Below are 25,617 nucleotides of genomic sequence, written 5' to 3'. Positions count from 1 at the left end.
ATTCAAGAGCGAGAGGTGGAGGGAATGAGGGAGGGAGGGTGGAGGGGGAAGAGAGATTGAAGGTGGAGAGAGCAGCAAGCGATTGATCCATTATTGAAGCGAGTGCTAAAACGGCCGGTCGTTCTGTATTATTCTTTAGTTACCGCAATGGCTACTACTACATACTGAGCTGCTGCTTCGTTATCGGGCGGTCACCTTCCCAATCATACCCAGTTGATCCCAGCGCGTGGGGAGGACAAACTGGCAGAATTTCGTTGTTACTCATGTTCCACCCTCCAATTCAAGTGCTGGGAGAATATTCCTATCAATCACCGGATACGGAGAGGTGGTGAATAATAACGGGGAACTGGATGTAGTCACTACGACGGAGTAGTTAGTGATGTACAGTACATACTTCATAGTTACAGTACTGGGACTTTTGTTGTCCTCGTAAAAAAGCGCACATCATCTGTGTCTCAGTCTCAGATGTACACAGTACGGGCAATGAGAAACAGAGGAAAAAAATCTAGACACGTCCGTCGACCCCAGTTGCAGGTTGGGGTGTGGAGCGCGAACTGATTGATGCTTTTCCCTTTTCCTTTTTCTCTGGTTCAACTCCACTTCCTTTCCGTCACTTTGGACGAGGAGGGTAGGTATAGCGTCCTCGGATTCATGGAACAAAAGATGAAGGTCTCGAATGTTTCCCGTCTGGGTGAGAAGGGGGTCTGGCCGTATGGCAAATTAGCATCATCGCAATTAAAGGATAGGAAATGTCTGAGCTGCCCCGGACTGGGACGATTTACTGGGAACAGGTTAACAGTGGGAAGTTTGCTGGGGGATTGATTGAATCGCGAGGATAATACCCGGCCTCGAACTAATAATACAACAGCAGCATAAGTAACTTAGCTAAGGATATGGAACGGTTAGTGGCGCGCTAAGCCGGCGGGGCATCCGTCCTTCTTCCAGTCCAACCAAATTGTGTGCCCAATATGAATCTTCTCTTAATCCCGAGAACTATCATTGTTCCATGCCGCAGTGGATACCTTTTCCCCTTCGACCTGGACGCCCGCGCCGAGATTACATAGTATTAATTTATTGAGTGGAAGGTAGACAGCATAGCGTCATCGCCCGTAGTAGCACCTTCAATTGTTGAGCTTGTCGGTCGACTAGGAGTACCAGGTATCGGAGTATGTTTTTGGACGCGGATGACTTCATGGGAAAGACGGAGACCGCAATCATGTACACACTAGGAGTTGATGAGATGCCTGCAGGTACTGTGCGTGAAACCGAGGGAGGATTGCCTCGATCCCCCCCAGCCTGGGACAACACAACACACGCCCAGTTGAAAATCCCATCGACCAACCCTTTTTCCCCCTGCACCTGCAGGAGACAGGACTTGCTCCCAGACCAGAGTCACCCATCTGTTTCCGGTGGTTGCCCCTTGATGCAGTGAGCCTCATCTTCTGAGTGAACAAAGGAATAGGAGGGTGAAGGTGTGGGTTGAGGGCAGATCATATATGACTGATCATCTATATAACCACGAAGAAATGTCCCGAGAACCCTTGCTAGGGAAAGGCGGCTGAAGCAATGGAAGCAGTAGAAGAGTGTTCGATAGGACGATCTTAGCAGGTCTCCATATGCAAAAGGGGGGTGGACCTCCGTACTTCATAAGTTGTAGTTAGTTACTGTGTGTTGCGTCAACGGATGATATCGTAGTATAGTTACTACTAGCGACACGCCCCCCCGATAGTACTCCGTAATAATATCCCACCCACACACACACTCTCTCTCTCTCACCTACTTCCTCTCTTGTCATTTCGATATATCACGGGGCTGGAGTCTATATGAAACTTGGCTGATTTCACCCATCATCGACCAGCCTCATTTAAACTTCGGTCGGGCGGGGACCGGCAAATCCCGTCCTTTTTTTCCCTTTTCTGCAGAAAATGACGTCTCAAACCTCCTTTCCATTTTCTTGTTTTTGGGTGCGGTGCTCTGGGGTGGATGGGAGCTGTGATTGTATTAGGTCTTTGACGACAGATGCGAAGGGCACATTCACGTTGTTTTTTTTTTTTTTTTAAACACTGATCTGTGGTTACTGACTTGTGTCCGTCCCGTACTTTATACTCCGTACCTTTCCATTGAAACCCCTGAACTCTCGACCAATCCGAACAGGTTTTACCACATCTGTATACTTCAGCACTTATGTTAATAAACCTGCACCATCCGGCATGCAATTTATTCCCTGCAAATCTGAAGTATCACATCATAGCGCCGGCCAGCCTTGCTGCCGGATCAAGATCTAGTGATGGGTGATTAACGCCAGTCTAGCCCCAGCCCCAGCCCCAGCCCCGGGCCTCCGATCTACGGTGGTAACTAGTAGTAAGATATCGATGGTGCTCTCCCGGGAGTACGGAGTACAAAGTACGGTCCCAGCAGCAGGTAGCCGACCACACAGACCCTGAACTTTCGAAGTCGACCTCACTAGTTACCGTTCGAAAGTATAAATAGCCAGTGTGAAGACTTCCATTCCAAGAAAGCTTCAGTGGCTGAGGTGGCAATCCGCCCAACCGCTGGAAGCGTTCTGATATCCGGTCTGGCTGATGGAATGGGGTTGTTGATAAGATATGGATTTTGAGTCTCGACCTTTTACTGTAAGTTAACTATCACGGGTTTCTTTGCTATCCGGCTTTCCTTACTTAGGAATGGAAGCGTTGTGCCATGCCGGCAGTATCTCTAACTACGCCATATGACACGATGTCAGTATTTGTAGACTGAGAGACTAACTCACTTACCTGTAAGGTTCCAGACAGTACATTCTCTGGAGCCTGTCCACTCTAATACATAACTGCTTGGTCGGCATCTAAAGCGCCGATAGACCGCTCCGTGCACCCCCGACAGCCTACCATAACTACAGCTCTCGATGGAGCAGTCGCAATCAACCTCCATAACCCAGATCTAACCCCCCTTCAACCCGAGCAAAACCGTAGACTGGCAATTGCATAATGTCTCATCAACCGCCCTGGACCACAAATCGGAAAACCTCCTCGATCTACACACCCGAGTGGGTAACGTCAAGGGCTCGGCCCGGTACATCCTCAATCCAATCCCACGGAGGGGGCCACTGAGATGAAGATCGTCAGTCCCGGATGTCGTCGTGATTGACGCTGTCAATCGCTCAACCTGGTTTGGGATTTCGTTCACACGGGTCTACTAGAGTTATGGTATCCTGTTTGCGGCCACTGCTGCTGGTGGTGCAACGCCATGCTCCGCTGTATAGTATGACTATCCCGATACACTCCAACAGCATCGGCATCACCGCCCTGCTTGAGACTGTCTCGAACCACGAATTGATTTCACACTAGACAATTTTGGTAATGTAGACCGCCCCCAGCCCGTCAGGAAAGACACCGTGTGACTGAGATACGTATCATTGGTGATGCCCCCGAGGGCAATTCTACTTCTGTCCGCGATTGATCGATCGACCTTGTTCTCGAATGGGGACGGGGAGGGGATTGACTTCCGACTCTTGCTTGTTGGGTGTAGAGATGTAGATTCAGGCTTCAGACACACTCGCCACCGCGGGTAGAACTGCCGGTCCGAGCGGACGGATGGACGGACGGCTTACGTGCCTAGAAAGTGAGGGGGATAAGGTTGGGTACAGCGATGTAAGGTGCACTACCTACGGTATCCACGACATACAGTGCATCGAGGACGGATTCATGGTTCGTGTTTCACCCCTGGCTGTTGAATTTGATTAGTGGTTGTCGTCTGAGACAGAGGGTCTGTTGCATGATCAACACTGCTGTCAATCAAACAATCGATTAATGTATAGTACAGGTGCTCCATTAAATTAAGATGTCCAAAAACGCCATAGTTTCAGGCGCCGTATCGTTCGTTATGTCTAGATATATGCGACATGCGATATGCGATATGCTATATAAAAGCGGGGAATCTCTTCCAGTAAACAAAACTTCATCAAACGCTTCCTTCACCGGCCCACATATTTCAGTTCGAGCCATCTCAACGGGATAAAAGAGATCGTGGTAAAGACCAGCGCCAGCTCGTTGGCGATATCACCGCCGTCCTCGCCGATCAGCTTCGCCATCGCACCGACGTAGTAGGTTTCGTCCATGCCGACGATCCAGCCGGCCGCGCCGCAGAGGAAGGAAGTCAGACCGGCGAAGCCGACGGGCATGCGGGAGGGAGTATCCCAGGCGTCGAGGTCGTAGTTGGCGAGACTGCCGCCGCGGAACAGGTAGTGCTCGCAGAACAGGATGACGAAGAAGGAGGTGTTCCAGTAGCCGAGCAACGAGAGGAAGTTGTTCAGCACCGTCAGCAAGTGGTCGCGACCCGCGATGCCGATCGCGATGATGCAGCCGAATACGATCACCGTCCAGATCGTGCGTGGCACCTTGCGGAAGGGCGGGGCGAATAACTGCGCGGAAATGGAGGCGGCGTAGATGTTGATGCAATTCATGCCGACTGGATTGGGAAAAGTCAGTATGGACGGTCGTGGGGAGGTTATGCTAAGGAGGAGATGAGAGGCTGACCGTTCGCTAGCACCATCAGGACGAGGCAGAATTTGGCAAACTTCTTCGGATGGATCAACTCCTGCAGCATGTAGCCGATGCCGCCGTCGTAGGCTTCAGACCATTCCGGGTTCGTGTCCAGGGCGGAGGCGATGCATGCGCCAAGCAACAGGCCGATGCAGGTCGGAAGGGAGATCCCCAGAGTCGTGAAGAAGAAGACCTTGACGCGCGAGGTGTTGACAGGGTAGTGGACGTAGAAATCCGAGACAATGGAGGACCAGGATGCACTGGATCCGTAGATGACACTGAGTAGACTCAGGACTTGTCCGGACTGGGTGATGCCGGAAACGGTGGCCGGTTGGGCGAGATTGGCGTGAGTCCCGGATTGCCCGTAGACGATCATGAAGATAATAAAGGCGATCAACCACACCCATTGCTCCAGACTCATGACCACCTTGAGCCCAAAGAAGACAATGGCCAGACTGAGACAGGCCACGATGATGACGCCCACGACGATGGAGATATTTCCGTCTGCAACGGCGACCAGGGCTTGACCGGCGGTGATGCAACTGACCGAGGACCATCCGAGCTGTTCGACCACATTCAAGGCGGCAATGATGGACGACGGGTAGAATCCCAGCGAGTATCTGGAGATGGCAACTTGGCGAAGACCAGTGCCAGGACCCAGAGTAGCACACCAGCCCTAAAGGAAGAGAAAGGATGTAAGCACTCTTGACCGGCAATATCAAGAGAATGGCATGCGAACCGTGATAGCTCCGCCCAGAAGTGTCGCGCAGATGATGATGGGGATCACCTGCCCCAAGCTGAGGCCAAACTCCCACCCCAGAAACCCAGTACTGAAACAACTGAGGTTCATGGTGGCAGACGCCCAGATCAAGGCCATGGCCAGACTGTTGGGGGGCTGCTTCTTCTCCGGCGTGACCCGCTCGATACTGTTGGACTCGATCCCCAGCTTCTTATCCAACAGCGCCTCATAGTAGAGGACTTTGGGGAAGAAGCCAGCAGGCTTGACCAAAGGCTGTGCCTCCACCTCAGCTGTGGACAGCTTCGGCTCGACCTTGTGTCCTTCTTCCAGGCTGGGGTACTCCATGGTTGGAAGCTTGCTGCTGCTAAACCACTGCTGCTTGGCGGGGGGGCAGTTTGATTGCTCACAGCAAGAGGAAGAAGGAAAGAAACTTTTTTTTCCTTCCCCAGAAAACGCCAGGGCGTCATCTATTTGTAGCACGGCTTATTCCGAGAAAATTAATAAGAGAAATCTGTCTATGGCTTCAAGAGAGCGCAAAACGCACGCGGCGCTAACCGAGGAACGGGACCGTTTTGGTCGTGTCGGCTACTCCCAGGCACGCTTTATCTTTTGCCTTCGAGGAACAATGGAATGTTATTTGTGGGACGGACAGGGATTTAGGGATTTTTTTTTTCTCTTATCAGCTGGCGATAGTAATTGCCCCTCAAGGCCCAGCCTAACCTCGAACCAGAAGAACCGCGGATCTCATGATATTCGTGGGCGATAAGAAGACATTTCGATCAATCTGTCCGACTTTCGCTCCCGCCCACCTTGGATTCTACAAATGTAGGAAATTTAGGTTAAGCAGCACGTGGGGAGATGCCATTCTTGTCCTGGCTATCCATTCACACGGTGAAGCTGTCAGACAAGAGGAATAAAGTCTGGAAGGGGCAGAAGGTTGGTACAAGAGACGGACAGAATTCTGTCTCCCCGTCTGGGTTTTAAGGTTACGATCCACATCGACCCATGCGTCCCTCTCTTTGCACCACGCAGTGAGTGGGTCGAGAAGTTCCATTTTCCCAGCTTCCTTGGGCTTGACTGTGCCTTCAGTTCCGATCATACACCGGAGTATCCTGCTTGACGGACGGTCTGACCTCCTACTCCGGAGTGACTGCTTCGTCTGACATCTTCGAAGCGGAGGAGGCAAAATGAGGGGAGCGGGAGAAACAGCAGTGCAACCTCATGATAAGCTTGTCTTGGCAGAATTTCCCGCAGCGAACAGTAACTCAAACCGGCAGCCGAGTTATCGGATTCCCCCGCGGTGCTCAGCTTGGCAGAGAAGATACTCTGTAGATTGAACATCTCGTGGTTGTCATCACCTACAATGCAAAAGGTGCGGAAGAGTTTGCCGCTATACGAGAAAAGTCACCCGCCTCAGTCGATATGAGCATCCGAGACCCCAAGCATAGACTGGAATCCTCTTTCTGACCAGAACAGAAGCGTGACGGGGTCAAGATTTCTGAACATTTCGGACTATCCAATAGATAACCAGCAGGCCAGACAGTGAATGTGTCAGCCTGCTGTCAGTCTTTCAGCCTCAAGGAGCCTAGAAATTGTACGCCGCCCGATGGCCTTGGATGAGCACATCGTTGCGGTTTAGGCAGGGCATAATGCTCCTCCAATAGTACAGCATGACGTTGTGCTGTGTGAGTCAGCTGTCACTCACAACGAAGAACTGTGAAAATGTAGGTTCAATAGAATGAGATGTGTATCAGCGATACATTTCTCTACCAGTAACTACTAATTGCGTTGTAGTCGAGAGTTAGAAGAGAAGGTAACGAAAGGTAGTACAGTAGAGGCAGAGAAAGAAAGGCGGCTCTGGGCGGTGGCAATCCAGACCATCTCCCAAAATAGGAATAATGAGGTGGTCGTGCGTTCCTCAGGCAGGCTTTCTTCCCCCGGCCTCTGTCTGTCTGTCTGTCTGTCTGTCTGTCTGTCCTCTTTTCCCGACCTTCCACCTTTGCTTCCATTTCCTTCTTTTCCCTTTTATCCTTTTGCATCTCACATCCTCACCACAATCTCCCCCATCTTTACCCTCACTCTTGTGTCAATTCGTTGACCTTCTCCTTCTCCTCCCTTTCAATTCACCTCACCTCCCTCCCTTCCTCTCTCCCTCCCTCTTCCAATCCCTCTCCCCCTCCACCCCCCGCTATTCATCCTATTCTCGTATCCCGCTTTCCCACGTTTTCTTCCGAAAGACATCTTTCTCCCCCTCATTTCTACACCCTTGGGATGCAATAGCGCCTGCGCTCTTGACTTGATTTATCGTTTCTCCAGCTTTTAGCACCAGCAGATAGCAATTGACTTTGTTCGCTTCTCGACTGCTCCTTTTTGGCTCTTGCGTTCCAGGAATCGGTGTGGTCAAAACAATCAGTCCTTTCCTCTCTCCCGTTGTCAGCAACCAATTATAATTACACGGACGCCTGCGTATAGCTGGTATGATCTGACCCTCTCTCCATTGGCTCCCCCCCACAGTATGCTAACGTGATTACCTGCCAGTGTCCGTCTGGATCTTTTACTCCGCCCAATCGCATACCACTCTCCCCGGGTCATTTCTCTCTAGTCCGAGTCGTCCTGCTACAATGGCTTCCGAAGCAGTCGCAGTCGACGTCAATGGTGGCACCAAGTCCCGAGCCGCTATGTTGGAGGAGCAGCACGCTCGCGATGAGGCACACAAAGTGACCGTGGAGGATGTGGTGGATGAGGAAGATCTCAAGCACCCTCCCCCATCGGCCGCAGCTGAGACTTCCGACTCCGCTGCTTCTTCCCAAGCTCCCACTCCTGCCATCCCCAAGGCTGCTCCTAAGAAATCTCCCGCTTTCGACGTGCAGTCCGAGGAATTGTTCCCCGCTCTTGGAAGTGGACCGAAGCCCAAGACTCCCGCTGTCTCGGCCTGGGGTGCCCGCGGTCCTTCCGCCGCGGCTGTCGCCAACGGCGCCAGTGGTGCACAAGCAGGTATGTGCGCAATCGCCAGTTTTAGCTGGTTCTCCGATCATCGCTGCTGATACTGCCGTGAAAATAGCCTTCGACGTCCCGAGGATCATGAGTCTGCCCGGAAAGCACATGGAGCAGCTTCGGCTAGCACCTTCGCAGATGCTCCCCCGCGGACAAATGAAGAAGCCCCTGCGCGACATTCTGCGCGACATTTCCCGGCGTTCCAAGGCCAATGTTGATATGCGCGGAGGACCTGGAGGCTCCATCATCTTCGAGGGTAAAGGCTCCGCAGAGGCTGTCAGACAGGCGCTGAAGGAGGTTGCTCAGCAAGTTGGGTCGAAGGTTGGTCGATCATGGCGCTCATCAAACCATATGGAGAAATTGACATGTTTCTCTAGCAATCCGTCCGCGTTCCCATCCCCACTTCCGCCCGCCCTCATATCATCGGTCGTCAAGGAGCTGTTGTCCAGGATCTTCAGCAACGCACAGGAGCGCGTGTCCAGGTTCCGCGTGCAGACGACTCTGCTCCTAGCGAGGATTTCGACGACGATGACACCATTGATGTGTTGATCGAGGGTGACGCTGTTGCCGCAGAAATGGCTCGTCGTGAAATTGAGGCCATCGTTCGGGAGAGAGCCTCGAACATGAGCTTGCGCCTGAAGACCATTCCGCCCGAGTTCTTCCCCTTCATCGCGGGTGCTTACAATGCGCAGCTCAAGGAGATCGAGGAGCGCACTAAGGCACAAGTCCACATTCCGCGGTACGACACCTGGCAGAGCCAGCCTCCCCCCCAGGAGGCCGACCCGGGTCATGTTCGATTCGCTCCTGTTCCCGATCGACACATTCACATCTCTGGTGAGCGCACTGCGGCCCAGGAGGCTCGTGCTGAGATTGAGAGACTCGCTGCCGAGCTGCAGCGTCAGCTGACTCTGCGCCAACTCGCCATCAACCGCGGCCAGCATCAATTCATCCTCGGTGACAATGCTGATGCTCTGCATGAGTTCCTTGCCGATACGGGTTGCGCCATTGTCCTGCCTCCTGACTCCGATGACAGCGAGTTCCTTGCCATTACGGGACCTGTCGACTGCATCGAGAACGGTATCAACCGGGCCATGGATCTCGCGACCAGCATGCAGATGGCAAGCATTGACCTCTCCCGCCAACACCCTAATGCGCCTGCTGGATCCCACGCCCACGCCCGTGCCCTGACTCGCTATCTTAGACAACGCCAGATCATCAAGGAGCTGGAGAATCTGTACGATGCTCGCATTGCGCTGCCACCCAGTTCTGATGGTCCGGTTACTTGGGAAGTGTACTCTCGAGACGGCAAGAACACCATCCGTGCGCGCTCCGACATCATGAACCTCGTTCAAGCGCACCCCCCGACGAGAATTCGCGCCGTCAACGTTGATCCTTACTACCACCCGTACTTGGAGTCTCGCACTATCCCTAAGCTTCAGAGCGACTATGGTGTCCACCTCCTGGTGCCCGAGGACATTGATAGCTCAGATGTGTTCATGGTTTACGAGGGTCCTTCTGCTAACGCTGGCCACTTCGAGATCCCGAGACAAAGACCCTCTCCCGCAGAAATCGCCACCTTCGAGAAGGTCCTTCAGGAAGCTCAGGATTACCTTTTGAGCGCTCTCGGTGACCAGAAGGAGGTCGTCACCAAAACCGTAAACGTTCCGGGCAAGTACCAGGACAAGGTTCGCAAGTTCATCGCTCGCGAACAGCAATCTAAAAGCGAGGATGAGATCCCTGTTCGTGCCATTGTTGGTGATGGATCTAGCCAGAAAGAGGCCGAGGTTGCTCTTCGTGGCCCCTCCAGCCTCGTCGACGATCTGGTCTCCAAGATTCAGGCGTTTGTTGTTGAGCAGGAAAAAGATGATCTTGAGAGAGGATACACCACGACGTTCGACTTTCCCCAGAAGTTTGCTAACTTCCTCATTGGCAAGAAGGGTGAGAACATTAACAAACTCCGTGAGGAATTCGATGTGGACATCAAGGTCGAGAACGGCAAGGTTGAAGTCAAGGGACCCAAGGCCAAGGCTGATGCCGCCAAGACCCGAATTATCAACCTCGGAAAGAAGTTGGAGGATGAGACGACTCACACTTTGAAGATTCCCGCCCAGTATCACCGTGAGCTCATTGGGCAGAAGGGTAGCCAGGTCAATAGACTTCAGGACCGTTACTCCGTCCGTGTCCAGTTCCCCCGAGCTGCCACTGACGACCAGGATACCTCCAGCGAAGCTGGTGGCTCGCGCCCGAACCGGTCTCAGCAGGCTGCGGACGAGGTCATCATCAAGGGTCCTAGCAAGGGGGCTGATGCGGCACGCGACGAGATCTTAAGCTTGTTGCAGTGGGTTGTCGACCACTCCCACACCGCGACAGTGTCCGTAGCGCAGGCCCAGATTCCCTCCTTGATTGGACAGCGCGGTCGCGAGATGGACAAGCTCCGCGCCGACACCGGTGCCCAGATTGACGTCCCGGGCGTCAACGATGCGCCGGACGAGTCGGGCCGCGTGCAGATTAAGATCCGGGGTACCAAGCAGCAGGTCGAAGAAGCCAAGAAGACCCTGCTTCAACGATCTGGCGAGTTCGATTCCATCGTCACCAAGACCATCGATGTGGACAAGAAGTACCACAAGTCCCTCATCGGCAGTGGAGGTAGGATGATTCTCGCACGCTAGTTGATCAATTCCGCTAATCAGGAGCAGGTGCCAATATCCGTAAGATTGTTGCTGACGCTGGCGGCCCCACCGATGGAAGTGCTTCTCGTCTCGTTAAGTTCCCCCGTCCCGACAGCGCCGAGTCTACTATCAAGCTGGAAGGAAACGAGCAGGTCGTCGACAAGATCATTGCCGCCATCGAAGAGTTTGTGAAGGAGCGTGCGGATCAGGTGACTGTCACTCTGGATGTTCCCACCATTCAGCACCGTCTCCTTATTGGCCGTGGTGGTGATACCAGACGCAACATCGAGTCCAAGTTTAACATCACTCTGGACATTCCCAAGCAGGGCTCTGGTCGCACTGAGATCAAGCTTAAGGGACCCAGCCAAGCCGTTGCCGAGGCCAAGGAGCACATCAGCGGGATGCTCAAGGACCAGCAGGGTGAGACCGTTGAGGTGCCCCGCCACCTTCATCATGTGATTGCCGACAATGGCTCGTTCTTCCGCCGCCTTCGGAACGATTACCGTGTCACCGTCGATCACGCTGGCCAGCAGGTGCCTGCCAAGCCTGCCTCGGAGGACTCTCGGGGCGAGGTCAACGGCGCCTCGTCGCTGCCCCTGATCACGGATGAGCCCACCGATGCCGCTGAGGTCCACTCGTGGAAGGTTGTCGACAACAGCCCCGCGCCCGCCGATCCCTCGGAACCCACGACCATCCCGTGGGTGCTCGCCGGTACCAGCGACAACGTCGCTAAGGCCAAGTCGGCTCTGGAGAAGGCCATTGCCAACGCCTCGCAGCAGTCAGCGACTGGTTACCTGATCCTGCCCGATCCCAGAACCTACCGGTTCGTGGTGGGTCAGGGTGGCAGCCAGATCAACGCGATCCGCAAGCAAACGGGATGCCGGATCAACGTGCCCAAGGGCCAGGCCAAGGGCGAGGCGATCGAGATCAAGGGCAGCAAGGAAGGTCTGGAAGAAGCCAAGGACATGATCCTGGAGGCTGTCCGTGCCGGCACTAGCGGTAACTCGCGGTAGACGAGGCAAGAATCGGCGCCCTCTGAACGTGGACAGGTTTTGGAAATAATTCTACTCATCCATCCGATTTCTATCACGATCCGGCCCCCCCCCCTCCCCCCCCTCCTCTCATTGAATACTCCTCCTGCCCTTGTTACCATCAACTTTTCTTACCTTACCTTTCTATATTTGTCTTGCTATGTTTATAAAAAGAAGACTGTTACGATCAACGTGGAAGAGATTCCGTGAGCACCTTTGGGAGAGACGATTGGATTTTGTCACCTTCTCTATCTATCTGCCACGACCTATGCATGAGCTGGCCTGTTTACTCTTCACTCCTATTTACCCTACTCTCATACAGCCTAGAAATCCTAGTGGTCACTGGATATCTCACATTGTAGGCAGATTTAAGTTGACGTAGGAAGTATATCTGTTAAAATTTGCACATGGCTTCTTGCGGGAAGATGCTATGAATATCAACCATCTCGCCATACCCCTTTCCATGTCCACATACATATTCCACTACACCTCCACCTCCAACCAGAATACCAACCCACTCACCTGCCCAATGTCCTTTGACTCTCCACTGCCGCGAAGCAGACAGAGCATAAATTCACTCAAAAAACAACCCGATCTATTACTGCAATAGAAAGACAAAACGCACAGGGGATCTTCTCCTTCTTCTTCTTCTTTTTCTTCATCTTCTGCTTCTTCTTTCCAAGAAATTAAGAATATACGATAAGTGATTGAAGAAAAGAAAAACGTAAAGAAAAAAAAAATCGAACCACGAAGACATAAAAAAAAAAAAAAAAGAGTTGAAAACCCCCAAAGCTCATGACATGATGATAAAAAACATTATACCCAGCACACCCACAACACAAACTACTGCTGCGTCTCCGAAGCCTTCTGCAGATATTGGTAGGCACCGTAGGCGATCAATCCACCGACCACGAGGAAGGCGTACAGACCGACACCCAGACCGGCGGCGTCACCGGAAGGGCTAGAGGCGGCGGGCTTGGATTGAGCGCGGGGGGCGGGGTCACCGGGCTTTTTTTGGGGTTAGCCAAGTGGTTTTGTGCATGTTTGGGACTGACTGGCTGGCTGGGGCTAACACACCTGACGCTTCACATTTCCAACAAACAGACCATCCAGAATCTCCCGGGCTTCGTCGCTGTGACCGACATCCTCGAAGGCTTCGGTGCCGTCCTGGCCGGCGACGTCGAGGAGGACTTCTTCACCACCACTGTTTTTGTGCATTAGTTTTTATTGGGTTTGTTCCGGCTAATTACCCCGGGGGGGAGGCAGGGGTCCAGGGCTGGGACACGCACGGGTGCTCATCGACGAAAGAAGAGCAGTCGTAGACCTTGTCGTGGATAACCATGTACAGGTCCTTCTTGGTGTTGTGGGCGGTGACCTCGGCGAGGGTGAATTCCTTGACGTCGGACATTGTGATGGTTTGTTTTCGGGTGGTGATTGTGGTGGTGGTGGTAGTGCTGGAGGTTGGTGAAGGAAGGAGTTAGTTGCGATTGTGGTCCTGATTGTGGTCGTCGTTTGGTCTGATTCGGTGATTGGGAGGGGGAGTTGGGGGTTGGGGAGTTGAGACAAGTGATGGGGTTGAGCGAATACTAGTAAGCAAGGAGGAGGGAGAGGGAGAGAGGAGATGCAGGGAGAGATTTCGCGCGAAAGTGAGCGAATGCGCTTGCTCTGAGGGTGAGGGTACACGCTACACCCGTGGATTTTCTTGTATCACTCGGATTTGCGCTGCTCTCGAGAGTCGAGATATGGGGGTTGAACGGGCTAGAGGGCTGGAGAATAGGAGAGAACAGTGATCAGGACTCACCAGGACAGAAGAGACCGGAGCAACAGCAAGATCGGACGCAGGCGCAGCAGTAGACAGGCGACGAAGGGAGAGAAGAGTGCGAGTGAGGGTGTGAGAGAAGAGGAAGAGGAGGAGGAGGAGAAAGAGGAAAGGGAAGAGAGATAATAATAATAAAACTACTAGTAATCATCAAACAGACCGGCCGTCAGTCACTTTTCGGCGGTCGATCAGGAAGGAGTTGATTCCTCAGGCCGCGACTGTTGATTCCCGTGGAGTCAAGCCGGACCACACGAGGGGCTCGGTTATGGGTCCGTCGGCTTTATTGCTACGGTTATCGATTGGGGTCATCACTAATACCTCCTCCCTCTACTTCCTAGTACTTCTTCAGTTCCTTTACCCTACGGAATTCCCATCTCTACTTGCCTCGAGTCACAGCAATCCTGAAAAGTGGCCTGATAGGAACTGATTGTTCTACACCAATCACCACACGCTTATTCCCGTGTTAGTCAGCGCACACAGTGCACTAGCCCCGATTAGGCAAACTTTGCCTGATACTCCGTACCTCCTAACCAAAAGGGTGTGGGTGCTGTAAATACTGTGTACTCGGAGTACCGCCAACACACCCGACAATCTACACCGTACGAGTAAGTATCTGCAGCTCTGAAGCGTGTCAAACATCGGTGAAGGAGCCCTTGAGTCTGCTTGTACACAGCATATACTCCGCGATGCTCAGCGAGGAATGCAGTGATACTCATACCCACCAGACATACTAGTCAAGTAGGGGTTACCGGAGATAGTGAATCTTCACCACCTGATCTGACAGCCAGCCAGATTGTAGTTAGGTAGACTCTAGTTAAGACTGATTATCTGGACTGGTATTTGTGGTGGATAACTACACCTATCTAGGTAAAGAAATTGTATGGATGTACAGGAGTATCATCTGAGAGAATACAGTAGACAAATTATGCATAATGCACTTTAGACTTAAAAAAAGTCACCAACCCCCCGCCCTCGATAGCCGTGAACCAGTTTAATCCGCCGTTAACCTCGGGGAACGATCGGCCAGACCCCAGTTGGCCCATTGCCCGCCACTGCCCCGGGAAGCCCCATCGGGATTTACCAGAGAGGGACCACCCACTGAGCGGAACAAAAGGGCGGAATTGCCTACTCCTTTGGACAACCTTCCATGGCCTTCTATGACTGCCTTGCATGGAAAATTCCTCCTGGCCAGGCGGAGATAGTGACATTAGTCTACAAATGTCAAATTGAAGACACAAAGTCCGCGGCATAGTAAGCTCACTCACTCCGCCCGCTGTCTATCACTTTATTCGGGGTTCGGATTCCGTCGGAGATTCATCCGAGGCTGAAAGGAAACAGTCATCATTTATGCTCGCTGAATATATATCACGCTACCTATTCAATATCCATGCATCCATGCTGTACAACAGTTCTAAACTGACTAAACCACAAAAACTGAAAAGGGGAACAAAAGGTATAGTTCGTCACATGCTAACAATTCATCCATCCCGTCATCATGCAGTCGTATCTTTGCCAGAAACATTCCAGCCAAAGAAAATGGAAAGATGCAGTAAATGTTGTAGTTATATCATGCCAATCGGATTCCCGGTCGTTTCGGAGGGCAATCCAGGCCACCCACAGACTGGCCCAGTAACACAAAGGTCAGAAATAAAGCTTGCCGGAGATGGGGAAATGCAGTATCTCAACAAAATCACACAACAACTGCTTGCCAAACCTCTCATTTGGCAGGCACTCGCTCATAAAATACAATGTAAGCTTGCTCATTCTGCAACCGCTCCTTGGGTCGCAGATCGCGCGGGTTGAAGTCCGTCACCCGCTCATCGTCAAATTTCCGCCAGCATTGTCGCTGCGCATCGCGCACCAGAGAGATATAATGCCCGCTGCCCATCGACGATCCAATGTGCCGCAGCACGCCGTATGCATCGTACGTGAAGGGAGGGGCCGTGGCGTTCGTCGTCTCCGAGGGGGTCGTCGCCGATGAACCGTTCGGAAGGGAGGTCGGAGTCGGCGCAGAGAACACGAAATCATCCATCCGCAGCCCATGCAGCGGGAAGTCGATCGGGGTGTGGATCTTCCGTGCACTCTGCGTCTTGGATGCTGAGAACCGCTTGAAGTGGATCACCAGGATCTGAGGTGCCCGCGTGATGATGATCTGCTTGGTCGCAACGCGCTCACACTTGCAGTACGGGCATTTCCACACCTCGTCGCCGCTCAGCAATTCCTCCTGGCAATAACTACGAAGACACTGGTAGATGTCTCCCGTGCCAGATGGAGGAATTTCCACGCTGATGCTGTAGAAGGCCTCATACGTGGTCGAGGTCCGCTTGCAGGTGGTGCAGCGCAGCCGACTCGCATGTTGACCGGCGAAGAGCGAGGAGATGAAGGACTCCTCGCGATGACAATACCGATCCCACTCGATTTTAGACACCTTAGGGACTGGCATCCGCTCCCGCTGCATCTCTTCCTCGAACGTGAGAGGCCGGAGCTGGTTACGCTGCCAATTGATATTGAGGTCCTCATGCAGGCAGTCCACCACAAAGTCGAAGAATTCCTTGGCATCTTGCTGGCGATCAATCGCCCACTCCTGATTCAACCGCCCGCAGAAGTTCCGGAATGAGGTCGGCATGATGACTTCGACATCGTTCTTCCACAACGACCGGATCAGGTTCGCAAAAAGCCCCGGCATGACGCCCTGGGACCCTTTCCAATTCTTCTGAACATAGTAACGAAACCGATTGTCAATGAAGAACTTGCTTAGCAGCAAAGTCGCGCTCAAGCACTGGAGAGTAGAATTCATGTAACAGGTCACCCCAAAGTTAGTCAACCCCGTCCGGGGCAGCTTAAGCCGGCTCAACATAGATAGGGGCGTGTAGAGGGCCGTTTTCGTGGCTGAACTCTGCCGCTCAAGAGTAGGCTGGATATGCCGGCTGTCGGCAACACCACTATAGCTGGGTCGGGGAACTGCCGGAGGCGGCCGCGAAGGAGCGACAGGCATGGGTGCAGCATAATTGGGAGCAGCTGTACCCGCTGGTCGGATGTGTGGCGCCACCATTGACTGCTGGATTACACCGGGCTCGGGAAAGCGGCGTAGGAAATCTTCATAATTTTGGACAAAGGGTGAGGCAGGGGCCTTTTCTTCTTCATGGTCCTCCGTCAATGCTTCTTCATCTTCTTCCACATAGGTACTGGTATCGATTTCCTCAGTCTTAGACTTTTCCATCCACTCGGTGAGTTCCTGGTTGTTCAGAGGTTTGTATTCGCGCAGTCGTCGTTTCCTGACCTCTAAGCTGGAGTTAGCGCTGACCATGGTGGGCACTCTTCCAAGTGGTCGCCCAGGCCTTCGTAGTGGTCGTTTTGCCTGCAAGGATCCCATCACAGCAGCAGTAGATGATGTAGCAAGCGATTGTTGGCCAAGGAGATCAACCCATGCATCGAGGCCGCCGAGCAGTAGTGCTGGCGGCCGACCATCCTTCAGAGGTTTATAGGCGTTGAACTCATAGAGCGTGTCGTACAGCGCTCGAAGATGGGGAGCCGTCGTGCCAACTGGAGAGCCAGCAAGATAACTGACCGAAGCCGTTCTCTGGTCATAATAAACCACCATGTCAAACTCGTTCCGTCGCTCGAACAAGGATTGCTCATACTCCGGCGATACCACAAGGCGCTCTTCTAGCTCTTCCGCGGATACGTTCTCCTTCAATACCACTGGCTCAACACATATGATCGAAGAAGCATAGATGTGTCCACTATCATATTGATCCCGGGGCCTCACATCAATCAACAGGATATTATATTTGCGAAGGTAATCAATGAGGTCCGTCGGTGTGATCGTAGTGCTGTGCGGTAGATCAGAACTACTGCTCCGGACCTCCTTTATCTGATGGACACCATTCGGTGTCCTTGACCTGTAAGGATTGTCATCGAACCCGTTCCGGCTGGGACTTCCGTGAGGTGAATTCGCGAGCTGCGAGTATCGTGGGTTGACTGGACGAGAACTTTCTGTCGAGGTCCGTGGCGGGTTTGGAGGCCCCTGTGACGGCACAGTCCAAATTGGACTATAGGCTGGGTCGGGCGCTCGCGGAAGAGATGTGTTGAGAGGAACCTTTGGGGGTAGAGCAGGGATGCTGTGAGGGGATCCCATGCTGCGGGGTCCTAGAGGCTTTCTCGTCGGAGAACTCAAAGCCGAGCTCTGTAATGGCGCTTGAGCCGGCGATTGGCATTGATAGTCTTGTGGTGCAGGCTCTAACCCTTTCATGCCATTTCGCGCAGAGTCTAAGTTGGTGCTATCAGAAGGTGGTGACATTTTAAGCTTCGCAAACCTTTGAGCAAGTGCATCCGTTGGTGGACTCGAGTACCGGTTCTTGTTCGTCTGTAGTTCGAAATCTTGTTGATGATGCGACAGAATCGGCATCTGCGCGGAATTGTTCAGAGAAGAGGTACTGCTCGTCAAGATTTCTGACTTGGGCCGATTTGAATGCGATTGCGGCGATCCCACTGGTTGTACATTTGTCATTAGGTTGTTCTCCACGATTTGTTGTTTGATATCATCCATCGTGCCTTGCTTCGTCCGCACGGCCTGCAGTTGGTTAGCCCCGGACTGCACGACTCACTCTACAGTGCAGAGAATATTTCTCGTGTCAACATGCAACAACCTACCATCATTAGTTCGGCAAATCTTTTGAACCATGCCGGTCGTTGGCTGGCAGTCGCACGATAATCGGGATGATGTGGAATGATGTTGATGGTGATCTCGGAGGCACGAAGGTACTGCACATAGGCTCGGTCTAGTTGGTCGCTATCGGAAAGCTCACGGGCTTGGTTTATAGCCACTTGCGCTCGCTCAAGTAGAACACTGAGCTAGAAAGACTCCAATTAGCATTAACTGTGAACGCGTCCGGAGGGACGCTGCATGAGCACCTCGAACATACCGAGGCATTCTCATTGACATCCAAAGCTGCCGCTTCATCCTGTAGGTCCTTTATGTTGGGAAACACTGGCGGTTGACTTGCCAGAGCGCTCTGCGGTGCCACTCCGGTTGGCCGCCCGCTTGTCGGCATGGCCCCGAGAGACCGAGGACGACTGGCATTATCCCACGGCGCAAAGTCCGGTGGAGAGGGGAACGCCGCTGCATCCGAGGACATGATACAAGGCGACGATCAAGGAAGAAGAAGTCTCAATACATGACCTGGACGATGTTAAAGCTAAGGCGGGGATGGCTCGGTAGTGGTTCGAAAGTGGCTCAGAGCGGAAGCAGATCGGAGGGGTGTCCCACGACAGGTGGCCAACCGGCAGAGAATGAAAGAATGACCTCACTTGTGGAAAAAGAGAAAAAGAAAGAGAGAGATAGAGCCGAGAATCTAGCGCGCAAGATGAGGCCTATTATAAAGAAGGTGGAGGAGAATGGATTGCGCGGGGCAGAGAGGGGAGACAAACAAGGTGGTCAAAGGCAGCCGGATTGCGGGATGTTGTATGATGAGTGTATGTAAGTATGCCACTAAGTTATGGGTATTCGATGCGGAGGAATATTGCCCGTCTCACCGCCCACAGTGCCGCCCCAGGTGTCAGTGGGTTATGACGCCACTTGTTATGGTACGAAGTACAGTATTGTTGCTGGCCTGAGGCTCTTGAACCCGCTGACTCATCGTTACTGCCAATGAGGGCCGTCAAATGCTTGTCTCAAGGTACACTAACTACCTTAGGTACCTACCTAGGTAACTAAACCTGGTAGTACCTAAGGTTGATTACCCCCAGTTTACACCTTACCTTACACATCCACACCCACCTCCCCCTCAACAGTCATCAAATGAATCTGATCTGCCTGGAGCTTGTCATGTCTCTCTTGCTGCCTTGATCGCCTTGTCTTATCAGCCTCCCTTTACCAATCGTCAACTTACGCTCGCGACCTCTTTTCAAATTTCATTCACCTTCCGCTCCTGCCCCCAGCCCCCATCTGTTGCTGCTGCCCAACGTCATAGCCACCTGGGAACTCCGTCCCCGTCCCCGGCAGATCGTCAATCGCGCACTCTCAAAACATGGCGGGGTGGTTTTCATCCACTTCATCGCTCGATGAGCAGGTGGAGAAGGCGACCGCGTCTTCTTTGTATGTTAATTTCACCCTCTCAGCATGTTGTCTATCAAAATGTGGTCAATCACATGCTACGGGCCACTAACACGCGAATAGGGAAGATATTGCCCTTAATCTCGAGATCTCTGACTTGATAAGATCGAAGAGTGTCCAGCCAAAGGAGGCGATGAGATCTTTGAAGCGACGACTGGAAAATAAGAATCCGAATATTCAACTGGCGACCTTGAAGGTGAGCAGCAAGACACTTTCCCTTCTCCTTGACACACTCAACCCTGGCCCTAGCTTTGATCTCATGGTTTAATGCATTACAGCTCACAGACACCTGTGTGAAAAATGGCGGTACTCATTTCCTGGCGGAGATTGCATCCCGAGAATTCATGGACAACCTAGTCTCTCTTCTCAAGACCGAGGGTGTCCCACTCAATGAAGAAGTCAGGGCGAAGATGTTGGAATTGATACAAGACTGGGCTATGGCAGCTCAAGGACGAATGGACCTCAGCTATGTAGGCGAAACCTACCGAAGGCTACAGGATGAGGGATTCCGCTTTCCACCTAAGACACAAATTAGTGGTAGTATGCTGGAAAGCAGTGCGGTGAGCTGGCCTTGACCCCATGCTCGCGTTGGCAGCCCCGAGCTAACACGATTGATCCGCTCAAAAGCCCCCGGAATGGATTGACTCCGATGTCTGCATGCGCTGTCGCACAGCCTTCAGTTTCATGAACCGCAAGCACCATTGTCGCAACTGCGGCAATGTCTTCGATGCGCAGTGTTCCAGCAAGACGCTTCCTCTACCACATCTCGGCATCCTTCAGCCTGTTCGAGTAGACGATGGGTGTTACGCCAAACTGACTTCAAAGGCATTTTCATCCGCTGCACTTTCCGATAGGTCTGCGTTCAAGAACAACTCGATCACCAAGTCGAGCGTCATGGAGCCTCGTGGTGGACGGGCAGAGGGAGGTTTCGATGATGACTTGCGTCGTGCTTTGCAAATGAGCCTCGAGGAAGCTCAAAACAGAGGCTCGGGTGGCTACGTTCCACAGAGTACGATCGCTTCGGGACCACCCAAACCCGTCAGTCAGCCGAGTGTAGATGACGAGGAAGATGCCGATCTAAAGGCTGCTATTGAAGCATCCCTGCGGGATATGGAGCAACATAAACAGAAGCACGCAGCCGCCCTGAAAAATGCCCCTGTTGCTGATACCCCAGCGCATTCGGGCTCAGAGATGGTGCCAGTCCCAAAGAATCCCTACGAACTTAGCCCCGTGGAAGTAGAGAACATCCATCTTTTTGCTGCGCTCGTTGATCGACTGCAACACCAGCCGCCGGGCACTATTCTACGGGAACCTCAGATCCAGGAGCTGTATGAAAGTATTGGAGCACTCCGGCCCAAATTGGCCAGGAGTTATGGGGAAACTATGAGCAAGCACGGTATGTATTCCGTTCTTCCTGGACGACAGACCCCGGTAGCTGATGTTGCGCGCCCCTAGATACCCTTCTTGATTTACATGCCAAGCTATCCACAGTCGTTCGCTACTATGACCGTATGTTAGAAGAACGTCTTTCCAGCGCTTACGCTCAGCATAACTTGGGCTATGGAGCGATCCCTGGCAGTTCACCCTACCCTAATATATACCCCTCAATGCCCGCTCCTGCCATGGAGGGTAAAGGAGGCACCGAGAACTATTACTATGGAAACCCCAATATTGCTGAAACCCCCCAGCCTTCCGGCACACCCTACTCGCAGCCTCCGTTAGAAAGGGATCGCACTAGAACTATGAGTCCGAGTTTATACCCACAGCCCTCCCAGACCACGTCGCCTAACGCGCCGTGGAATGGAGGGCCCCATGCGGTGGCATCACCTACCATGGCGGGCGCCAATGCACCTCCCAGCAACCCTTCGGCCTATGCGCCACCCACGCAATATTATGCACCTCCACCTCACCCCGAACAGGACCCGAACCCCTACCAGCAAGCGCGGCATGGGGAAGCGGACGCGCCTTATCAACCGTCGCCCGTGCTGCGACACGACTCTCACTATCAACCATCGGCCCCGAGCGCCCCGAGCGCCGCGGATCAACCACTCCCGGCTGACCCAGTGTCGGCCCCCGCTTATTCGCACTTCTCCCCGGATCCTAATTCGATGCAACCTGGCGGTCAACCGGCACTGCAGCAACCACCTTCGGACCCGTCGGGATCATCGTTCTATAGTCAACAGCAGCCTCCCCTCGGCACTGCGCCCTACTCAGGATATCCGACAGGCGTACCCACACATCCCACCCCAACGGGAGGAGATTACCAAGCCTCCGGTGGTGTGCCTGGTGCGCATCCATCCTACCAACAAGCCACACCTTCACGGCCGCCCGTCGAGGAGAGTTTGATTGAGTTGTAAAAGGGGATTGGGGGAGGGGGTGGAGGGAGTGTGGTCAGTGCGGCGAGGAGCGGTCAAGTTGTGGTTTCGCGGAGGGGGAAATAAATTCCTTTGATGTAGGCTTTTGGCACCATGATACCAGATGGATTGGTTACTATCGCAGGCCCTGTATGCTTGGTCTTGAGTAATTGTTTTTTACTTTATTTTTTTTATTTTTTTACTTCTGATATGGAACGGAGGAGTAAGATTGGGCGAAGGAGAACTCCGTTATGTGTAAAGAAATAGCAGCAAGAAGGTGTGGCGATGCTTTCGTTTCCTTCACAAGGCGAGGCCAACCCAATCCGGTCTGGTTTACTGGTCTGGACTCTCTCTCTCTCTCTCTCTCTCTCTATAATAAATTCTGGAAAAGTGGAATTTTTCCGGAGAGGTGGTTCTCTGGATTTCTATTTGACTTCTACTTGAATTCTTTCTTTCCATTCAATCTTCGGGAATCCTTCTTTAATTTTCCTCTTCCACGTCTTCCTTCTTCTCTTCCTCCCTTTTTCCCCTCACCAAAAGTCACCCCCTCGTATCTACTCCCTCTCTCTTCTCCTCTTCCTCCTCCTCTCTCTTCCATTCACATTCTAAGTCTCTGCTACCTGGAGACTTGATTACTCTATCCTTATTCTCGTTCTTCCGTCCTTCGTTGACCAGTTAATTTGCCTCTGCGTGGCTGTGGTGTAACCGCGCTGTGCGTCATTGTGTCTCCCTCTCCCCGCAATCGGCGGGAATCTGGACCGTCGCCGATTTGTCTCTCTCTCTCTTGCTCTTCCCCCCCATCATTTGAGCATCGAATCGATTATCAACAATCCGTCCAACAGGACTTCTTCTACTCATCGAATTCTCCCGTCCAGTTGGATACATACTATCTGTTGTATCGCTTGGTGGGGTGTTTCCTCCAATCGCCGTTGACTCGGGGAAAACTTCCCGGCTACTACTACTGCTGCTACTGCTGCTGCTGCTGCTCGTCACCCGATCGGGGCCAGCCCTTCCTTGCTTAAGCCTTAAACGCCTCTTCTTTTGCTTTTTGACTCGACCAGAAGTACCAACGAAGTACCTTCTCTGCTGCCACGGCCGCCATGCCGACTTCCAATACTTCTTCTCCCGTCAAGCGCCCTGGACTGGGCCGTCGTGCGGTCTCCTCCCACGCTGTCGTCACGCGCACCCCTTCCAACCAAAGCGAGCTGTCTCAGTCCCAGTCCTCCAACACTACCCAGAAAGCCCCCTCGAGGCCCCATCGTCCCCATCTAGTCGGCGGGGGCCATCGTAGCCATCACCGCAACCCCTCTTTCGGCAAAAATCTGCACAAACTACAAAGGCACCTCTCCAGCCAACAAATTGTCCCCGAAACCTCCGTTCGCGTGCATCAGCGCAAGAAGTCCGCTCCTGCGACACCTGCCGCCAGCCCGCGTGGGCATCACGTTCGTTGGGATGGAGTGGCGGAAGAATCACACCGCACAACAGGATCAATGAAGAAGAATAATTCTAGTCCGGCCCTCCGACGCAATACGTCTGTCGTTCTCGGAAAGAAAGCGCTGGTTACCGACCGTCCACACACGAGCTCCGGGAAGAAGAAAACGGTCGGGTTCGAGTTGGCCGACTCCGACGACGACGCTGATTGGGAAGATACAACGCAGTCGCCTGAAAGCACGAGACGCAGCTCGGTGGCACAGTCCAAAGAGAGTGTGGAAAATCCAGCTGTTCTCGTTGACCCCCTTACCTTTGTCAAGCGCTCTTACCCGCAGTTCCCTCGAGCCACCAGCCTGCCTGAGTCTACGAGCAAGAGTTTCGGTGACGACAGTTACTCAGATGACGAGGAGCACTCTGACCACGACGAAGACGTACCGCAACGCCCATCCGATTCTGACGAGACACCGGTCGAACCTGTTCGCCCCACGGAGAACGGCGTCATCGCATCGCGGATTCTCAGTCCGTCCATCTCTGCCAAAGCACCACCGGCCATGTCTTCCATATCTGCGACCGTCAAGCCGACCGTGATGGACCAGTCTTCCCGTAATGCATCACTCACAAACTTAGCCTCCGGGCATGATGGTTCGCGACGACCAATGTCTTCGTCTATCACAACATTAGCAAACACGCCCGCTCATGCTACATCCTCGTCCATCGAGGGCGGCGTTTCGAAGTTTATTATCAACAATAACCCCGCGACGAGCTCTTTCTCCCGCACGGATTCCGACCCAAACACGCCATCTTCTTTCCTCCCACACTACCACCCTCAAACCCCCCCGTCACCAAACCGCGCGACTAGTACGAGAAAACCACGAGCGTCGCCACCTTCCAGGCCACTAGGCGCAGAACCCCATTCCCGCACACAGCAGAAGCTCTGGCTACAACGAACGGCCGCATTGAACACATCTCCGCCTGACGGTGTGTCTACAGTAGCTCCTCCTTCTGTCGTGGACCCGACGTTTGCTGCACCTCACACCCGACCGGGCGCTGGGACTTTCGAGCCGGGCAGGGGACTTGTCAATGGATCCGCGCGAGCGACAGGAATAGTACACGACAACGAAACCAAGCACGTTCGGAAAGCATACGAGAAATCCACTTTGGAATTGACCGTTGTCCGTCGGTTTCAGTCTCCCACTGGGGATAGCTTCAGGCGTTTGAATGCCATTCTCAATGATTCCCGGGGAGGGGCCCCTGGCCTGGAACGCCCGTCGTCGCTCGGCAAACCCATCAAGTCTGCCCCAGCCTTGACGCATCTTCGCGACAGCAGACAACAAGACAGCGGCCAGGGTAGCGCCAGCCCAGAACCCAGACAATTGATTGGGAGGAAGCAGACGGACATGCACACCTCTGTCTCCCAGACTTACCTCCAAGAACCCGACGATCTCGTAAATGAGCCCACCGACCCGCCCGCCTCCGGCAGCAAATCTCAACATCCCTCTCACCGCATCCTCTCTTCATCCGACGAACCTGCCCACCCTGATCCCACGGCGAACGAAAGAGCCCCGGAATCGGAAACTCTACATCACCCGGACGAAACCGAGCTTATGATGCGTCGCATCTGGGACAGTCGCGAAGTAGCTATAGTGGGCTAAACAACACAAAGAGACCATGAACTTTCTATAAATGTATCACTATTATCGTTTTTTTGACACCCTTCTTCTACCAACTTTCCGCATTCCATACTATTACCCCCGTGCTAAATTCAAGGTCTTAGCGGGTGGAGGCTAGGTTCTTCCTCTGTTAGCGAGTCATTTATCTTCTCTGTTACCTCTTTTGGCGTGCAGATTGCGTGCTTCTGGATCCACTTATATCTGTCGAGTTGTTCTAGCCTAGCTCCTCGAACCCTTTTTTTTCTACTTTGTCACGT

The 25,617-nt window shown here is 53.1% G+C and overlaps 6 protein-coding genes across 6 annotated transcripts in view; 3 read left to right on the top strand and 3 right to left on the bottom strand.

Moving 5' to 3' along the window:
- The window catches only part of BP01DRAFT_414904 (uncharacterized protein), a gene marked incomplete at both ends in the record, with an annotated part of 4,088 nt that extends 3,871 nt beyond the window's left edge, over nt 1–217 (top strand). The window contains one exon of the mRNA XM_025579091.1: nt 170–217. Within this exon, the coding sequence (XP_025432377.1) occupies nt 170–217 (48 nt within the window). The remainder of the gene's footprint in view (nt 1–169) is intronic.
- A 3,603-nt stretch (nt 218–3,820) lies between these two features.
- Nucleotides 3,821–5,901, bottom strand: BP01DRAFT_355431 (putative nucleoside transporter). The gene is made up of 3 exons (XM_025574685.1): nt 5,278–5,901; nt 4,533–5,214; nt 3,821–4,464 (listed from the first exon to the last, which is right to left on the bottom strand). The coding sequence occupies exons 1-3, from the start codon at nt 5,620–5,622 to the stop codon at nt 3,971–3,973; spliced, it is 1,521 nt and encodes a 506-aa protein (XP_025432376.1). The 5' UTR covers nt 5,623–5,901; the 3' UTR covers nt 3,821–3,970.
- Nucleotides 5,902–7,706: 1,805 nt separating this feature from the next.
- BP01DRAFT_14774 (putative RNA binding effector protein Scp160) lies at nt 7,707–12,042 on the top strand. Its single transcript, XM_025570609.1, has 5 exons — nt 7,707–7,752; nt 7,816–8,271; nt 8,339–8,592; nt 8,649–10,917; nt 10,968–12,042. Exons 2-5 carry the CDS (start codon nt 7,899–7,901, stop codon nt 11,951–11,953), a joined length of 3,882 nt encoding a protein of 1,293 aa, XP_025432375.1. The 5' UTR covers nt 7,707–7,752; nt 7,816–7,898; the 3' UTR covers nt 11,954–12,042.
- Nucleotides 12,043–12,814: 772 nt separating this feature from the next.
- On the bottom strand, nt 12,815–13,379 carry BP01DRAFT_293643 (cytochrome b5-like heme/steroid binding domain-containing protein; the record flags this gene model as incomplete). The annotated part of the gene is made up of 3 exons (XM_025571741.1): nt 12,815–12,979; nt 13,049–13,175; nt 13,261–13,379. The coding sequence occupies 3 exons, from the start codon at nt 13,377–13,379 to the stop codon at nt 12,815–12,817; spliced, it is 411 nt and encodes a 136-aa protein (XP_025432374.1).
- Nucleotides 13,380–15,132: 1,753 nt separating this feature from the next.
- Nucleotides 15,133–19,243, bottom strand: BP01DRAFT_414900 (putative ubiquitin C-terminal hydrolase). Its single transcript, XM_025579090.1, has 3 exons — nt 18,716–19,243; nt 18,444–18,644; nt 15,133–18,363 (listed from the first exon to the last, which is right to left on the bottom strand). The coding sequence occupies exons 1-3, from the start codon at nt 18,926–18,928 to the stop codon at nt 15,508–15,510; spliced, it is 3,270 nt and encodes a 1,089-aa protein (XP_025432373.1). The 5' UTR covers nt 18,929–19,243; the 3' UTR covers nt 15,133–15,507.
- A 313-nt stretch (nt 19,244–19,556) lies between these two features.
- On the top strand, nt 19,557–22,612 carry vps27 (ESCRT-0 subunit protein VPS27). Its single transcript, XM_025573291.1, has 5 exons — nt 19,557–19,887; nt 19,969–20,101; nt 20,184–20,465; nt 20,533–21,301; nt 21,361–22,612. The coding sequence occupies exons 1-5, from the start codon at nt 19,820–19,822 to the stop codon at nt 22,260–22,262; spliced, it is 2,154 nt and encodes a 717-aa protein (XP_025432372.1). The 5' UTR covers nt 19,557–19,819; the 3' UTR covers nt 22,263–22,612.
- Nucleotides 22,613–25,617: the final 3,005 nt, after the last annotated feature.

This window comes from Aspergillus saccharolyticus (genome assembly GCF_003184585.1).
Source record: "Aspergillus saccharolyticus JOP 1030-1 unplaced genomic scaffold BP01scaffold_10, whole genome shotgun sequence".
Lineage (NCBI taxonomy): Eukaryota > Fungi > Ascomycota > Eurotiomycetes > Eurotiales > Aspergillaceae > Aspergillus > Aspergillus saccharolyticus.
This window is presented reverse-complemented; position numbering and strand designations above follow the sequence as displayed.